Source organism: Nanorana parkeri, unplaced genomic scaffold (genome assembly GCF_000935625.1).
Source record: "Nanorana parkeri isolate BGI_ZX_2015 unplaced genomic scaffold, ASM93562v1 scaffold696, whole genome shotgun sequence".
Classification (NCBI taxonomy): Eukaryota; Metazoa; Chordata; class Amphibia; order Anura; family Dicroglossidae; genus Nanorana; species Nanorana parkeri.
This window is the reverse complement of record NW_017306964.1, coordinates 147,913-166,881: the sequence shown is the minus strand read 5'-3', so window position 1 is coordinate 166,881 and position 18,969 is coordinate 147,913. Positions and strand designations below refer to the sequence as shown.

Sequence of the window (18,969 nt, the reverse complement as noted above, 5' to 3'; positions counted from 1 at the left end):
TCAAAAACCACATTCACTGCTAGAATTTAGTTTGTTTCAGAAACATCTTACATCCTGCTCCGTCATTTTTTCATCAGTATGGTCTACAATGATTGTTGATTTGTCCCCATGAACTATTATGAAATTGCACAAACGTTCTGAAAACAAATTTCAAACAAAATTCTACTGGTGCATGGCCAGCTTTAGTGTTAAGTGTTTATGTTTTGTTAATTGGTAACTTAACTCTTAATTTACTCATATTAAGAGTTAAATTCTTTTTTAAGAGTTTATTTGAGTGTTAGGTGTTCAGGTAGCAGAAAGGATAAGTTTTAGAATTTCTTTCGTGTTGGGGACACTTTTGTAGGTGAGTAGCGTGTTGTGGAACTTTAAGCCACTATTAGTGGCAAGCTGTCAGCACTAAAAACTAAGATATTACAACTGATCAGAGTGAAGTCAATAAAATACTGTAGAATCATATTGCTTGGGCAATTGTGGGGCACAAAATAAACATTGCAGTCTCAAACCACAAACTTTTTCAAGAAACCTAACAAAGATTGGTATGATCATGAAATGCACAGCCAGCTGCTTTGACAATAGCTCTGCTTAGTAAACAGAACAATTGTCCTGGTATTAACGGAATGCTGTAACTATACCCTAAAGGCATAAACACCACAAGGATTGTATTACTTTTCTGCAGTGTGTATGTGTGTTTCTCGGTTACAAAGTGTATTTAGGAAGTGAAACAAGGTCGTCAGTAATGTGAAGGGACTACATGGTGTTAGTAAAGTGTTTGAGCAGGAGAAATCATTTTCAGTTTACTTTAATATAAGTACCTATAAATACCTTTTGCAGAACTGGCTCATTTGTACTTCAATGCACAGACTTAAGTAGACAATGCACAGAGCAATCGTAATATGGCTAATTCACAAAACTCTGAAAAAGGAAATAACGTACAAAATTGGAGTTGTTGACAAAAAGAGCCAATCAGGTTTCACATTTCCTTTTTTTGAAAGGATTTAACAGGAATTTTTATTTGATTGATCACTGCAGGCAACAACTACAATGTTGTGCATTTTTTTCTCTCCAGTTTTAAGAAGCTGGCCCCAAATGTGGCTCCAAAATCAAAGTCTTTTGCAGTTATCTGATTTCGCTAAAGGGGTTTTTGCACATTGTTGATGCTCTTTGCATTGTCATTTTAAGCAATCTGTACATCACGAATAGGTCTTAAAGCACAAGGTCCACTTTACAGATAGGCCCCCAAAAACACCTAGTGAACAAATGGAATAAAAAATTTAACTTTGTGAGAAAAAAGGTAAAATATACTTACCCAAATTCTGCTCACTTCCTGGGGTCACAAGTGACGTTGCTGTGCCTCACAACTATACCCCAGGAAACCGGGGTGCTCAAAATCCTTCGAGAATGTGCCCTGCAATGTGCTGGATCACATTTTCCCAGAAGTTATTGGGAAGAAAGTAGATGCCGAGCCACCTCACCCTTTCCAGCTGGCAAACGTAGTTCTATTTTAACAGATGTTGTTTACGCTGGACATACACCAGTAGAATTTCGTTTGCAAAAAAAACATTTTCGGAATGTTTGTTTGATTTTCTAATAGTTAATAGGGTCAAATTGTGATCATTTATGACTGTAGTGACAAAAAAATCATTGGAGCAGGATGGAAAATTTTTCTCAAACACTTGAAACTCTAACAGTGAAAGCGGCTTTTGTTTTGGAAACTCTATTAATTTCCAAAGTTGAATGTTAAAACCAAACAAAATTCCAAATGACATTCATCAAGTCTCTGATGGCATTATTGAATATTCTGACCAGATTTCTTTGTATGAACGTTCATAAGAAAATCTACCAGTGTATGGTCAGATTTAGTTAATTTCTCCTGCCACACCTCCTGCAGTGGGGTTATTAAACTTTACAATGTAATTCAATACAGGTAACAATATGTTGACATTACTTAAATACAGGTCAAATGTTAAAGGTTAAAAGAAAGAATACCTGACTCAGAGGGTCTACTGTCCTTCTCTTGTTTTCTCCAATGTGTAGGTAGCTAAAAAGCAAAAAGAATATATGTTTAATCAAGCGATGTTGACTATGTGCCTAAATACGACCGAAGATAGTAGTACAAAGATACAGATATAGCCCAGGGATTCAAAGAAAGTTTAAAAAGATACCTGCAATATCCCTCCTTATAAATAAAACCAAATACACATAAAATGCTTCCTACAATGTACTAATGTAGTAATTATTGAGTGTTAACTTCAAACATTCACAACATTCACATTCATTCTTGGGTTGTTTCTATCCCCCCAAAAAATATAAGTGAGTTGCAAAGGTTAATTCAACCACCGTGACTGGTTTAGAAAACCATCCTCAATAAAAGAAAAGGTTAATCTCACATGGAGTGAAAATTACGGCATTAGAAAATCAACCCGATATAACAAAATCATAAATGTGAAATCATTTTCTAGTAAACACATTATAAAGATAAGGCAGAAGACAGGAATCCCCAGCACTCAGTAATAACGTTCAATATGTCCATTTATTTGGACAAATCGTCACAATGATAAAAGCCAATGTTTCGGGGCCACACAGGGTCCCTTCATCAGGACTAGAAGATGTGAACCTGTGTGGCCCCGAAACGTTGGCTTTTTTCATTGTGACGATTTGTCCAAATAAATTGACATATTGAACGATATTACTGAGTGCTGGTGATTCCTGTCTTCTGCCTTGTGTCTGCATGGCGCCATCCATGGTCATCACTGTGAGCACCACTGTTGCATAGGCCGGGAGCGCTGTGGGGAGTGCGGAGTGACTTTCTATCTACCTACATTATAAAGATAACACATTTGTGCAATAAGGAGGAAAGATGCAAGTATTTTTAAACAAAGCCAAACTGTTACCTCTAAGGTTACTTCTTTCTCTATGCTAGTGCATTTTGTCTGAGGTTATGATTAAGGAGTGTTTTCATTATGGGAAAGATACTGCAGCAATGGCATTTTTGATGTAATAATGCTGAATATATGTGCCTGCTGGTACTAGATACTTAAATAAAACCTGCATTAAGAGAAATATAGGGGCTTGCATCGCTGACCACTTTCTAAAAATGGCCGTTATCTTTGTCTTTTGAGACACTCGCCTGGAACAAGTGTGCACATTGAGGGTGGATTCACACCATAGCATTGTGTTAATTACACGGAACCGTGCGATTACCGTATACTACCATGAAATGCACCTACCGTACGTTACAGTCTGGGAGGTGCGTTGCCATTCATTTGTATGGCACCCCAAGCGCACCTCCAGCCGCAATGCACCCGCCCACACCACAATCCACGGTATCGTAACACAGCACCACAGAACTTGTTTCTGGCTTCAATCCTGGGTGCCCCAGGTCTTTCATTATCCTAGTCATGCTGGCATTTCGGCACACTGTTTTACTTCTTAGCTGTAAAGCCAGGAAAATTACCCTTATGGGTGTTGTTAATGTTTACAAATGGATTATACTGTTTAACTACTGAATTTTATTGACCCTGGAAACAGAAGGGGGGAAAGTGGCCCAACTTGATCTTACACACAGGTCTGCTACATTCAGAAAATGCCCCTGGTACTACACTTGGTTTGAACACATACTTTGTAAATTACCACAGGATAAAAATGTATTATACAAATAAATAATAATGTAATCGCAACTAGGTTAACAGGAACACTTTATGGCAAACAAGATCTATTGTTATGTTTTCAGTTTGATATTTAAAAGAATAATGTAAGCTTGTCAATGGTCCCTTATACATAATCACTTATGAGGTTTTATTCTTTCTTCCTCCACAATGGAAATGTTAAAGAGCTGTAACAAATGTGGAAATGGGCTTTGGCTTTCATCTTTATAAGCGATAACTTAGGTTAAACCACATCAATATAAGGTAAAGCTTTTAATATACAACTATGAATACTTGATGAAGAAGTGCCTGGATAGTCTTGAAGCACACAGTGCAAATACTTCCTGTGACTGTGTGGACTGAACACTTTACTTTCTAGGGTCAATATTTGTTTAGCTATTCAGTAGCAAACATATTTACCTTAAACTTACCTTTACCTTAAAGTATTTGCCGTAAGGCACTTTAATTACATAGACCTACACATTCTTGGCTAAGAAAAAGTGTGTAAAGGAATTAAACACAAATGATATTGGTAAATTATATATAACATGATACTTGTTTACTTCTAATATACACAATCAAGCTCTTAAGATGTTATGTTCCTCTCATGCTGATGAACAGATCAGTCCATGCTGACTGAATGACCCATGATGGGGCCAGAAGAGAATGGACAAGACAAGAAAAAAGACCACAGTGTTTTGAGGAATGGCATTACCAGCCAGACGATTTTGTTTGTCATAAATACCCTGTTTGCAGGATCACTGGATCATGGAATGGTGTTCCCAGAATACTTGTATAGCAGCACTGCAATGACTGTCTGAATCAGAGTGGCCTGGTGTACTAAAGCAATGCCTGGACAAACAAATGCCCTGGGCTTGTGTATGAATGCACTGCGCCTTCAAAGACATTAGGGCCACAAACGTGATCTAAAGCGACCCTGTAAAAGAAGAGCCAGAGCGAGCACCTTTCTGGCAGCCTGTTGTGTTAAAACTCTGCTGCGTTAATATCCACAGTCACTGCAGCTAAAGGTTGAAGGTAAAATGTTCACAGGGTCGAAAAGTATGTTTAAATGGAGAACTAGAAATACCCATTCTGTTGAAAATGCCTATTTGTAGTGACATGGAAAGGTATCCCCCCCACAGATCCTGATATTTCTGAGGCAAAAACAAACCCAATGGGGGGGATTTATTAAAACTGGAACAGAGTCAGGAGCAGTTGCCCATGGCAACCAATCAGCTTCAATCTTCAGTTTCATCAGTTAAGCTTTGGAAATATGAGCTAGACCAGGGGTTGGCAACTCCAGCCCTCCAGCTGTTGTGGAACTACAAGTCCCATGAGGCTTTGCAAGACTGACAGTTACAGGCATGACTCCCAAAGGCCGAGGCATGTTGGGGTTTGTAGTTAAAGCACAGCTGAAGGGGCAAAGTTGCCCAACCCTGAGAGAGAAGCTGATTGGTTGCATTGGACAACTGCTCCAGCTTTTACAAATTCCCCTTAATGGATTTTAGCTGCTACTCCACCTCTCACGCTCAGTCTTCCATACACCTTATTTTTTTTCTTAAAAAGGCATAAACTGTTACTTTACTTTTGTTATCAGAGCATAACAAATATGGCCATGTTGTGTCTAAGGTTTTTTATTCAGTAGCTATCATAAAAAAGCATGACATTCATTTATAGTCATGCAGTAAAAAAAAGTATTATTTTTGGATTGGGTCAATGAGACATTTAGCTTACCAAACACTCTGTCTAGTATACTGTATTCGTAAACATTTTGATAGCTTTTCTTTTCTTGTTGAACAATAAATATCATCTGTGTTTTGTGCTGTTTCCCAACGTTCTAACACCAAAATAAAGCTCTGGTATTACTGGTGAATAAAAGAAAAAACATAACCACCCTTGTTATTTCCTGTTTTTTATAGAGTTATAGCTAAGCATTTTGTTTGACTTTTTTTAACATCAAAGTCATTTTCTGACCAAAGTGTAGGAATGTTTCTCTGGCATTTATTATTTTTGTTATCACAATTTTCAGACATTGCCTCACCATTAACCTCCCATGTTTATAAGTCATTGCTGTCATTCCTGTGAAGCAGCCAACCATTTAGAAAATGTTATCAATATCATCTAAAAAACAATGATGGCGGTGATTGTGCCCCTTCGTACCAAAATAAAAAAAATGGGGTAGGCAGTCAAATTAGAGGCAGCAGCAAGAAATTACCATAATTTAAATGTTTCAAAGAAAAATAACAACAGGTAGCCAAGCATACCAGCCAAGCAGATGGCTTGTTGACCTCAATGTCACAGCGAGATGATAATTCTGAGGCTCTTCAGCCAGCATACCATTCAGGCCCGGTGCAGACCTGAGCGCCCCGGGATCGTGCAGTCCTGCACAATGCAGGCAGCGATTGCCCCTTTGATCTCAATGGGGTGACATCCGCCTGGCAATCACAGCAAAAAGGTACATGTACCTTTTTTTTTGTGATACACGACGCGCGGCTGTTTTAGAATCGTGTTCGGATGCACAAGTGGAATTGCGGCGGGAAACCGTGCAATCCGCCCGGTGCGACTGGAGTGCCATTAAAAAATAATGGCACCTCCAACTATAAGAGAGTGGTGTAACAGAGTAGAATATTATAGACTGATGGAGGAACTGACGTCCATCTGGAGGGACACCTTTAAAAAATTTGAATCCACCTGGCAACCGTGGAATGAATTCACATGATCACCTGGATATCTACAGGATATTGGATAGAATAGTCACATACTAATATTACTCTTTATCCAATTAAAATGGTCATAGACGACTAGCTAGTAGATTCCTCTCACTAGGATAGAATACGAAGACTTAGAGTTTCTTTTTTCCTCGTAATACTAAGGCACTTTCATGGGACACTTGCCAGGTTTGCCAGATGTTCCCCATGTTGTTGTTTTTTTCTTTGTTTACTATGGTTGTAATTTTTTATTTATAAGGTACGTGAGCAAACAATCTCACTCTGCATGTATGCAATATGACATGATATAAAGGAAATGTTGCTGACGTTATTAATGTCTGACCTGGTCAGCCGTACCCTGATGTGTAACTACTGTATGTTAAACTTAACTTGCTTGGAAATAAATGTAAAAAAAATAAAATAATGGCACCCACAGCGCGACCATCTGTGCTGGGTGACTCCGTGACTGTGTGGCAATCTGCGCGGATCATGCTCAGGAGTCGCCTAGGTGTGCACCAGCCCTCACAAGTTTATTTTAAATTCAACTAATCTCTACCTGAGCTTCCTCTGTTGTGGCAGTCGTGATTTTAGGCTTTCTACAAACCTTTTGAAGATAAGGCTGAGCAGAAGAAGAAGTATGAAAATCCCCAACATTTCAAATGTTATGAGATGTTAGACTTTAAGGGACACTAAACTCAGGAGTTAAATCTTAAAAATGCATTCAAAGTACCTTAACTATTAACAACAATGTATCTTATTTGTGTATCACTCAGCTGTAGATCCTCAAATCATCTCTGAATTGGTGCTGACATTGTCCTTCCTTCTGGAGGGTGGCTAATTTTGTTCCCCATGGTCCCTGTGTGTGTTATAAAATAGCCACCGCTCCGAGCTCACTCCCGTGATGGACTACAATCTCAATACAAATGAGTAAACAAAACTTGAGATAGTAGTCCATCACTGGAGCAAGATTGAAGCAGTGGATATTTTACAACACACACAGGGTCCAAGGAGAACAAAGGTAGCCACCCTCCAGAACCTCAAATATGCATAGGACTTTCTTTATAGGACAAATATGTATAGGACTTTCTGTATAGGACAAATATGTATAAGACTTTTCCAACAGTGTTAAAGGAGAACTATGGGGTCAGGGATTTTTCCCCATAGTTCTCCTAAGGGTCACGGGAGAACACAAACTAGCGTGTTCAAAAAGCTCAGTATACCGCGAGCTACAGCATGCGGTATACTGAGACGCCGCAGCCGGAACGGATCCCGACATCGATGTCGAGATCCACCCAGCTGTGGGATTGACAGCTGGCTCTGCCTATATAAGATGCACAAGAGCAACTCAGTGTATAGTCTCAGCACACCTCAATGCCCAATTGAATGAATGAATTCCCATGCGCGAGAATTACATCATTTCGGTCCTGCCAATCAAGATAGCCGAAGATCCCCAACCCGGAAAAGTGTCTGCAGATGATGTTGGTGCTGGAGAGGGAATGAGGGGAGGTAAATTTAGTTCTGCTTTAAAGTTAAACTACATTCAATAGCATTTATTATATCATTGCAATATTTAAACGAAAGTAATATTTGCAATTACTTTCATATTTATTACATATTTTATTCCGTATGTTTTTATAGCAGTAACGGATATGCAGATTGTGTTTTTTCTCCCTGTAATGTACATGTTAGACTGCAATGAGTCAATATCCTGCTTAACAACTTCTAAGATAAAAAAATAAACCACATACTGAGAATATTATTTTCATTCTGATAGAATTCCATTAAGACAAGAGAGCATTATTCTGTAGGCAACACACTTTCACACATCACTAATGGTCAGTGAGGCATGATAAGGATACTGCATGAGGCCAGAACTAAGTTCACTTTTTACATATTAGCACTCACTGGGTTCTAGGACTCCAAGGGAATTCTACAAACTACATTAACACAGGTTCACTTTAAAGAATACATACAAATTTAAACTAAGAGTTTTAAAAAAAAGGCCTGTGCAACAAGCAGCCTATGCATAGTGATAGTATTCAAAGCGAAACTCCAGGTAAACTTTTTCTTAACCCTTGCAGTGGGGCTATTTGCAAGGGTTAACTACTCACTTGTGTCTAACTTAAAAAATAACAAAGATATACTCACCAGATCCTCTCAGCAAGCTGGCTGAGACAAGGCCCCTCCAGCCTGTCTCCTCCTCCACTGCAGTGATGGTATTGGACGTATTCCTACGTCCAATACACTGTGTATAGAGCATGAAAACTCAGGGACCTTAGATAGCTGCAGAGGAGGGGAGAGAGGCGGAAGGGACTGGTCAAAGAGCAATCCAGCTTGGAGGATCCGGTGAGTTTATCTTTTTAGTTTTTGAACTAAGACAAAAATTAGCACCTCTGTAAGGGTTAATAAAAAATCAACCCAGAGTTCTGCTTTAAAGTGAAATTTCAGCCCAAACTTTTTTATTGGATAAAGTTAAAAAAATTACTAAAACCTCTTTAAGGTTTGCATTGCTGTCTTTGATCATGTTGGGCAGATTATGCTCATTACTTGTCTTGTTGATTAGGGGTGAGCACTAGGTCTAGGCCAATCATGCGTTCAACCCAAACCCAACTTGTTCACAGATCAGCAAACAGGTGAACTAATTTTCCAGCTCTGGCCAGTCCACGCGCCCGAACCTTTGACTGCTGCCAAAAGTCATTGATTCAGCTTTTTTTTACATTGTAAACAAGCCAGCAGGCATCCTGGGTGACATTCAGTGGCATAACAATCGCCATAGCGTCCCAGGCGGCCGCTATGGGGCCCAGGGCACAGGGGGGCCCGGCCAGATGCCGAGCGGACCGCCTGGGTCGCTATGGCATCCTCTGCTGGTGGCTTTCACTGGCGGCTCTGAAGAAGAATGCGCTGCTGTTCAGATCACTAATACCGTAATCTGTGCAGTAGCGCGTTCGTCTCCAAAACCGCTGCTGAGTCAATGAGAGCCAGCAGCGGCGGTGGAGGAGGCTGGACCCGGCAGTGGAGGAGGAGCCAGTGGGGCCCGTGGTCGACAGCAGGGGAGGAGGCGGGGCCCGGTGATGGAGTAGGAGGCGGGCCCGGCGAAGGAAGAGGATCAGGGCCCAATACAACATTTTGCTATGGGGCCCTGTGATTTCTAGTTACGCCCCTAGTGACATTATTGACCAAATATCGTAACTGTCATTTGCAATGGGAGGATTAACGTGGCATGGTTCATCAGCTGTGAAGGGGAGACTCTGATGTCAAAGGAGTGGCTCCCGATGTGAAGTGGGGGCTCTGATATGAAGGGAACTCCTGATGTGAAGGTTGGACTCTGATATGAAAAGGGCTCCTGATGTGAGGGGGGGGGCTCTGATGTGAAAGGATAATTAATCCATGTACCTTGCCGCACTCCATATCGAATATTCCAAAGATAACGAATGCTTGCAATGACTGCGGATGGCGCCGCTCAAAATCCAGTAATAAATGCAAATGTCACCAGCACTCCAATACGAAGATTCACGTCAGTGCAAATCCATTTTAATGATAGATGTCAAAGGACAAGCGCTTTTTCGGGGCCGCACAGGGTCCCCTTCATCAGGCTCATTCATTATCTAAGGGGTCGACATTGTCCCCCTCATCAGGCTCAATAATGATCTAAGGGGTCGCACAGGGTCCACTTCATTAGGCTCAATAATGATCTAATGGGTCGCACAGGGTCCCCCTCATCAGGCTCAATAATGATCTAAGGGGTCGCATAGGGTCCCCTTCATTAGGCTCAATAATGATCTAAGGGGTCGCACAGGGTTCCCTTCATCAGGCTCAATAATGATCTAAGAGGTCGCACAGGGTCACCTTCATCAAGCTCAATAATGACCTAAGGGGTTGCACAGGGTCCTTTTCATCAGGCTCAATAAGGTCATCATTGAGCCTGATGAAAGGGACCCTGCGTGGCCCCAAAAGTGCTTGTCTTTTGACATCTATCATTAAAATGGATTTGCACTGACATGAATCATCGTATTGGAGTGCTGTTGACATTTGCATTTGTTACTCTGATGTGAAGGGGGCTCCTCATGTGAAGGTGGGGCTTTAATGTGAAAATGAGGACTCTAATTTGTGTGGGATTCCCCCTAGATTCTATACCAGACCCCAATCTAGGATAAGGGTTTGGTATGAATTTTGGGGGGACTTTTTAACATTTACATTTTTTTTAATTCTAGACTGGGGGGGTCAAGACTGAAAAGAGGACTCAAACTGCTAACAAGTGACATCTATCTGCTTCAGACAAAGCTAGACAATCAGTAGCTCTGCCTAAACGCAGCAACCATACAATGTCAGCGGTCAGGTATCAGCCACTAAAGGAGGCCCAGTGCAGCTGCCAGGTAAATATTAAACAGTATTTCAGCAGTTTTGGTTATAGGACAGCATGGGGGGTGTAAGAGACTGCCATTACTTTTACAAGATAAGTTCACTTTAAGTCTTTTTCGAACCTGATTAAATTAATTTGATTTTTTTTTAAATCTTCTCAGCAAACATTAACACGTGCATAAATGCAATCCGTGATGGAGCAGCAGCCAGTCATGGGAGATTTTGATTGCACAGCACAACATGAATAAAAACTGCACGTGTAACCAAGCCCTTAGTATTCTTCATTCTAATGAAACAAAAACTTCCCAAGTGCTTCTGACCGATGTTGGACATCTTAGGAAGAGCAGTGTGATTTTAAGCCCCTTTATATGTTGCTCAGAATAATGATGAGGTAGGGAGATGGATGTTATTTTTGACTAATTTGAACAAAATATCTGTAAAAAATAAATCAAGGCAACTGGACTTGCTGTATTTTTCTTGAAGACATTTCGCTGATCATCCGACTAGCTTTTTGAATTGCGAAAGCTAGTCAGATGACCAGCAGAAAGTCTTCAAAAAATACAGCTAGTCCAGTTGCCTTGATGTTTTTTTTACAAATAAACCATGACCTGCATGAATGAGAACCTTCGTATGAGGATGAGTAGAAATCACTCACCTTATAGTTCTCCTTTAAGTAACACAGTTTTTTTTACATAAATTGCAGAAATATCTTTAAAAACTTTTAGAAGTTTTCAAATTGCAGTGCAACAGCACAACATCCATATTAAATGTAGTGTAAGTATGCAAACCTACAAAAGCAAAATGCTAATAAAAATGTGAAAATAATAAAGCACAGCAAAGGCATAGTAGAGTCTTTCATACAGAACAAGATGGATGAGATAGTGGCCGTAACTTTTAAAGCAAGTTAAGAATCAAAAGCGAAGGAATTTTTGTTGTCCTACAGCATCACATAGGAAACTAATTGTATTTTCCATAAACATTGCTTTATAATGCATCATAGTTTTTATTATATTACAGTGCAAAGCTGCACAATACAATAACCAGTTTTCAAGCAACCTAAACCACGACGGCCAGAGCATACAAACATGCAAAAAAATACATGGATTAATTAAAAAATGATTATAGTGCAGTGAAAAGGATTAGAACCATCGCTGTTCACCTGCCACCTAAATAAACAGGGACACACAAACCAAATGAAGTAGCCGCACAAAGTTAGATTTTGATGCAAAACAAGGGTCGACTGGACTGGACTGAATACAGTCTGAATGAAATGTTTTGATTGGCTAGCTAGACATATAACCTGCTTATCTGACATATCAAAATCAAACTAAGTATGACCTCTTTAGTTTCTATGCCAGTCGTTCTCAACCTTTCTATCACAGAGGAACCCTTTAAATAATTCATGGGTCTCAGGGAACCCCTGCTGAACATGTTCATATCTGCAGCTCAAGGTACATTAGAGTGATCAATAGGTTGTAGCTATAATAAAAGAATAGGTTATGACCCAAAGAGGATCATTTTCTAACACCCCCTTCCTCCACTACACAACTAATAATAATAATAGAAAGAAAAGGAATGCAGATAGTGAAAATTGTAGTGTACGATTAGAGTGGTGGTCAGTGAAAAAATTAGTGGTGATTATAAAAAAGTGCCCCTCTAAATTTTAAAGTTGTAAAGCTTTTCTTTACAATGGTGGTCAGCAGGATAGGTGCCCTCCTTACATTGGTGGTCATTAGGATAGGTGTCCCCTTACATTGGTGGTCAGCAGGATAGGTTCCCCCTTACATTGGTGGTCAGCAGGATAGGTGTCCCCTAACAACGGTGGTCAGCAGTAGGGATGTTCAGATACCAAGTACTGTACTCCGCACAAGTACAAATAAAGACTAGACTAGAGAAAAACTCAAAAGTTAGGAGGCAGCTGTGTTTTTTAAGGATCATATGGAGCTCCTGGGATTTGTACATCTCTGTTTTAATGTATGTTTTTTTTTTTTATAAATATATATGCACCAATATCATTTTTCAAGTGCAAGTACTGATACTTGTCCAAGTACTCACAGATACAAGTACTGATACATTTTTGTTTATTGTCATGTGACAGTTTTTCTAAAACAATACAGACTAATGATTTCAGGACAGTGGTGGAGGGCCAGAGCGAGGTTCCAGCTGCAACCGGTGCAACCCTGGTAGTTCTCGTGAAAATGCCAAGTATCGGCACTGGTATCTGAACTGCTATCTGGACATCCCTAGTCAGCAGGATAAGTAACCCCCTTACATTGGTGGTCAGCAGGACAGGTATGCCCTTAGATTGGTGGTCAGCAGGATAGGTACCCCCTTACATTGGTGGCCAGCAGGGTAGATGTCCCCTTACATTGGTGGTCAGCAGGACCGGTATGCACTTACATTGGTGGTCAGCAGGATAGGTGCCCCTTACATTGGTGGTCAGCAGGATAGGTGCCCCTTACATTGGTGGTCAGTAGGAGAGAAGAATACTTACAATGGCAGTCAGTAGAAGGTATATCATGTAATAATGCTCACTGTTCAAGGAACCCCTAGCAACCCTAGAACGCTGGTTGAGAAACGCTGATCTATACTGTAAATTACACCATAGCTGGTAACTATAATTATTTTTGCTTTGCAGTAATTGATAATGTCTATTCCATAATTTTTGAACTAACATAATAAATCAGAGGTGACTTGCAGATGCAAAAATCTCTTAGCTGAAAGATAGCACTGCATTATCAATACTTTTTTTAAAATTTTATGCAGAACTATATTTATTTGTACTACATCCCTGTACATAAACATAGCAACCAAACCGTAACAAATTAACTCAACCCTGAACACAGCAATACAGGTACTCCTCATATAACGATCTACCTGTTTAACGACCATTCAGACCAGAACAAGAACTTGGGTATTTACAGTATGCAAACCTAGGTAATTGACCGTTCGGACTTACCACCAGTTCTCCGACCAGTCAGTATTGCACACTGTACAAGAACTTGGGTATTTAAAGTATGCAAACCTAAGAAATCGACCATTTGGACTTACAACCAGCTCTCCAAACGGTCTGTATTGTACACTGTACTTTATAACAGAGTTGATTTCCTCTATTCCTCGCTTAGCGACCAATTCGGTTAACGACCTAGTCATAGGAACAGAACTCGGTCATTAAGTGAGGAGGATCTGTACAGAAATGGAAATTGGGATCAGGAACAGGGTGGGTGTTTCCGGGGTCCACTCACTCTTACATGTGACCTATGTCAACTTTGCCAAGCTAATTTGCAATAAAAAGCGATAATAAAAAATTTACACTTACTCCAACTTTTTAAAACTTTCCCTTCCTGCCGCCACATAGCATTCTCCTGGCTGAAGGTCGCCCAGAGACGTGACCCTGTGTCCATTTCTAGGAGTATAAAGGTTCCTCACGGCTCCAAAGGGGGCTTGCACTCCGCCGGTGACATCCTTCAGGAAGACCTCAAACGTGCCAACCCTCTTCTCATGAATCAGCATTCGGCGGCCACGATAAAAGGAGTCTCCATTTCTGTAAACGTGCACTGCTTTGACAGCAGGCTGTTGAGCGAGGGGGGCCAAGGATCGCCCTCCACCCCCTGCAGCTGGAGTCGGCTGCATACTCCACGCACCGACTGGCTCACCTGCCATGTCCGCACTCCCTGAAAGTGACAAGTCCACAGTCAGTCACTCGAATAAATGGTTCCTTGCAGTGTAAACTCTTAGGAGGATTCCAGGATATTAGCAACTAGCTTGTGTTGGTGTGTGACTTTAGGTATCTGTCTTCTATTGTCTTCTGTCATATATAATTATCTGTCACGGTGTACCTGTGTTTAGTCTTTCCTAACAACTCATACCATGAATGTTAATAGTCAATGAATGATCTGTGGATCTTAGATTGCGTGTCTACATGTCAATCAAATCTATTTTAGCAGCACATCGGAGTGAACGTCTTCTGATTCTATGCAGCCTGCACACCTCTCTGTGTTGTTGAGTGCTGTTGTCACGGCCAGTGTGAGGTCTGAGCAATGCTGCAAGGACCAGTGACACCTGCTGCTGCTGCTGCACCCTCCCTGTTCTCCTTCTCCCTCCTGACCACGCCTGCTAGCTGTGTGCACACTGACACCTTATATAAATAATGCAAGAGTACCAGTCTTCATTCCCTGCCTCCAGATCCCCCCTCATCATTACCCAGCTACACAATCCTATACACAGATCATGACAAATACCTTCCCCTCTTCTCCAGATCTCTACGATCAGCTGCCCTGCAGCAGAATTTTTGTTTTCTGAAGCTTCATCTGGTATCCATGGTAACTTCCTTGACACTGATCACATGGTGTGCATCTTGACACACCCCTTTCTTGCCATGTGCCCGAGCAGCCTTTACGTGTTGTGATGCTGCTGTGCTGTGATGTCAGGATTTACCAGCAATCTGTCCACCCGGAGACCGCCAAATCCAAACGCCGGGCTGCTTTATGTAGAGAAAAGGAAATGTTCACAGATGGCCATGGGAAATATTGTGACAAATAACATAAAACGCTGTTTAATTCCAGTCTAGTCATGGCTGGTTCCCACCACACTGCATGTAATGCATAGGGCAGCACAGTGGTGTAGTGGTTAGTGCTTCTGCCTTGCAGTACTGGGGGTCCCTGGTTCGAATTCCAGCCAGGTCACTATCTGCAAGGAGTTTGCATGTTCTCCCTGTGCTTGCGTGGGTTTCCTCCCACATGTTGCGGATATAAATGCATGGGATATATTCCTCCCACATGCTGGGGATATAAATGCATGGGATATATTCCTCCCACATGCTGGGGATATAAATGCATGGGATATATTCCTCCCACATGCTGGGGATATAAATGCATGGGATATGCTGTGGGTTGCAATGCATTGCTATAAGGCCCCATCCACACCAGGGCATATTGTGACTGTGCGTCAAACATGCGCGCTTCAACACATATTCATTATACGTGCACAAACACATAATGCACTTGCGTTGCCCTTACTAGGTAATAGCACCCCAAACGTAGCCAAGCAAACACAGTTTTTCTTCACGCACAAGAAAGCACTCGAACGAGTGGGGGGAAAATGCGGAACGCATGTCGCCAAATTTGCAACATTTACTTCTTTTCCGCAATAGGCGCGCATCCAGGGACCCAATGGGGAACGCTCGCCAAACACGGGAAACAAAGCACAGCAAACTTGTGGGAACATGCGTTCCTCCAACGCGCGTACTAACTACGCCCTGGTGTGAACGGGGCCTAACACATTGCAGTGTTTGTTTGTTTTTTAACCTCAATGTAAAATGGGCTGCACTGCGATCAAATGATGCCTGTATCCTTTTGTCACAAAGCACATCAACGCAGCGCATTGCTGTAAACCGGCCCTATACAAAGCAAGGCTTTTTATCTTGTCCTAAAGTATTAAAATGCATCATCAACACTACCCACGGACATCCCTACAATTCTCACCGCCTGAGAATGGGTAGTGGGGAGTGGGTAGTTCTATGTGCTGGCGGTGCAGGTCCGGGGTGGCTGGAGGGCCTTGGCTAGGGTTGTCACCCTTTCTTCCAGCAAAACCCGAACACTTTAGCAACGCATGTAAAAAAAATTTGGGAGAATGAGTCACAACTTATTCATATGTAAATAGCGCCACCCAGCCTCGACTATTTTCAGTGGGGGGAGGCCACTAGCCCCTATCTTAATTTTGGTTGCCCCTGTCTGCCTGACATCTTTTATCTGGGTTTAAGCTGCCATGGAACCCGGACACAGCATTCAAAACCCGGACTGTCCGGGTGAATCCTGGACAGGTGGCAACCCTAGCCTTGGTTGTGCTGGCTGTGCAGGTCAGAGGGGGTTGGAGGGACTTGGTTGTGCTGGCTGTGCAGGTCCGAGGGGGTTGGAGGGCCTTGGTTGTGCTGGCTGTGCAGTCCGAGGGGGTTGGAGGGCTTTGGTTGTGCTGGCTGTGCAGGTCCGAGGGGGTTGGAGGGCCTTGGTTGTTCAGGTCCGGAGGGTTGGAGGGCTTTGGTTGTCCTGGCTGTGCAGGTCCGAGGGGGTTGGAAGGCCTTGGTTGTGCTGGCTGTGCAGTACGAGGGGGTTGGAGGGCCTTGGTTGTGCTGGCTGTCCAGGTCTGGAGGGTGCTGGTGGTACAGACTGGGGGGAAGGAATGGGCACGACTATCCCGCTCTGCCTGCCCTCCACGTGGCCAAAAGAGATGCTGCCTGAGGGTGCCACATTATAGGGACGGTCCTGGGTGACCGCACTTGGACACAGACAGTGGGCAGGTTTGGCACACCATACGGGTGTGCACACCTGTGTGAATGAGCTTGTGTGAACTGGTCATAATCCAATAGAATTTAGTTTGAAATTTGTCATTTTCAGAACATGTCATTGGTTTTCTAACAGTTAATGGGCTTTAATTTGACAGCAGTGATGAGGAAAATCAAGTGAAAAGTATGGAATTGGTTTCTTATCTGAACTAATGAAATTCTGACTGTCGTTTGGGAAAAATCGCACATATTGTGATGCTCATGAGCCAGGCACAAAAGAAACCTGCTTCACACATCTGGGATTCCATTCAAGTGGCATTTCTAACTCAATGATGGCGTTACGGAACGTTCTGATGAACACTTTTGAGCGAATGTTTGAAGGAAATGATAACAATGTATGGGCAGCTTTATAACTACTATTGAACTGCTGGGAATCTGATGGTGTCACTGAGATTCCCATCTGTTCGAGCCTAAAAAGCAAAAAGCACACCAAATCTGAGCAAGTGCACATTCCATCCAGTTAATGTTCAACCAAAAGAACCTCTTGGGGTGTTTTTACAGACACAGCCAGACTGAGCAAGATACAAGAAGAATTTCCACCCGAAGATAGACAGTCTGACATTGGATCCACTCCCACCCATCACAACACGCACACAGAAATACACACATGCACCATATTCAAATACTTTACTTTGCCATTTATTTCAAGTAGTAGTAAACTCTCAAACCTTTTTCAAACTCAATAATAAAGCCAGATCAAACAAATATACATTGCCCTGCAAAACACTTACAGTCATGTTCCCAAACAGCTGGCTCCAACTCTCTCAGCTCTGCTTCCCTGAACTTCCTGTCCAGTACAACATCACAAAGGACAGAGCAGTCTCCAGCAGCCTTCCATCTACTAGCTTGGAGAAGGGAGGAGGGATGAGCGGGGAGCAGGGAGTAGGGGAATGGATTGCCTTGCTGTGCCTGTGTTTATGGAGACACACATAGCTTACTAGCACACACAAGGGTGGCTCCATAGGGCCCTGCAGGATATCAGGAGACCAGCTGATTCTGCAGGTAACTAAAACTTTGAAACCTCAAGAAGCATCAGCCATTGTAAGTGATTTCATCAGCATTTGACATTGTTTAAAAACATTTCGACTTTAAATGTACAAATGTAGAAAACAACTTTTTTATACAATGTTCTAAATCCTTTGTAGAATAAAAAAAAAAAACTATTTGGCCAATAAACCTTTAACACCCGGTGCATCAGATAGTTCCACCTTGGTTAAGAGAGAGTAGGTGTGGAATCTGATCTCTCCTGCTTCTATAACAAATAACACTGATTGAAAGCTGCTGATATTTCATAGAACTTTCCACCTGCTGGCTTTGAGCGCTGAGCCCTCATTCACACTGTAATCGGCCCGCACGTACAGCTCCGTGCTGCGTGCACGGCCGTAACGAGCAGCTCCCGGGAAGGACAGGGGCTGCGTGTGATTAGTACGCAGCCCCCGTCCTTCTCTATGGGAGTATGCGGCCGTACGCCCCCCTACGCTCACCCCAAGTGCAGGTCCGTACGGGTACGGTGAGCGAACTCGTACACAGTCAGGATAGATCCTGTCTGCGTCCGAGCGAGGAAACACGTACCCCTACAGACGTGCAGGGCGGGTGAGCGTAGGGGGGCGTATAGCCGTGTACTCCCATAGAGAAGGACGGGGGCTGCACCAGTCCTTCCCGGGAGCTGCCCAGTACGGCCGCGTACGCAGCACAGAGCTGTACGTGTGGGCCGATTACAGTGTGAATGAGGGCTAAGTGTGAAAAATTCAAATGTACCGTATTGCAAAGAAATGATAAAACGATTGTCACAGTGTTGTTTGTTGTTCTGTACTGACCATGCAGTATTAGATACATAAAGTATATGACCTGCCAGGGCAGGAAAAGAAGAGCTGCCGTGGCAGACATTTTTAAAGATGCATGCTCCGAGGTTATCATC

General features: G+C 42.3%; 1 protein-coding gene across 1 annotated transcript in view; it reads right to left on the bottom strand.

The window, feature by feature from the left end:
* Positions 1-14,972, bottom strand: part of DCDC2 (doublecortin domain containing 2) — a 130,753-nt gene extending 115,781 nt beyond the window's left edge. Inside the window, exons 1-3 of the mRNA XM_018563786.1 lie at positions 14,953-14,972; positions 14,031-14,385; positions 1,987-2,038 (exon numbers count right to left, since the gene is read on the bottom strand). Coding sequence (XP_018419288.1) covers positions 1,987-2,038; positions 14,031-14,374 — 396 coding nt within the window. The 5' untranslated portion in view covers positions 14,375-14,385; positions 14,953-14,972. The remainder of the gene's footprint in view (positions 1-1,986; positions 2,039-14,030; positions 14,386-14,952) is intronic.
* Positions 14,973-18,969: the final 3,997 nt, after the last annotated feature.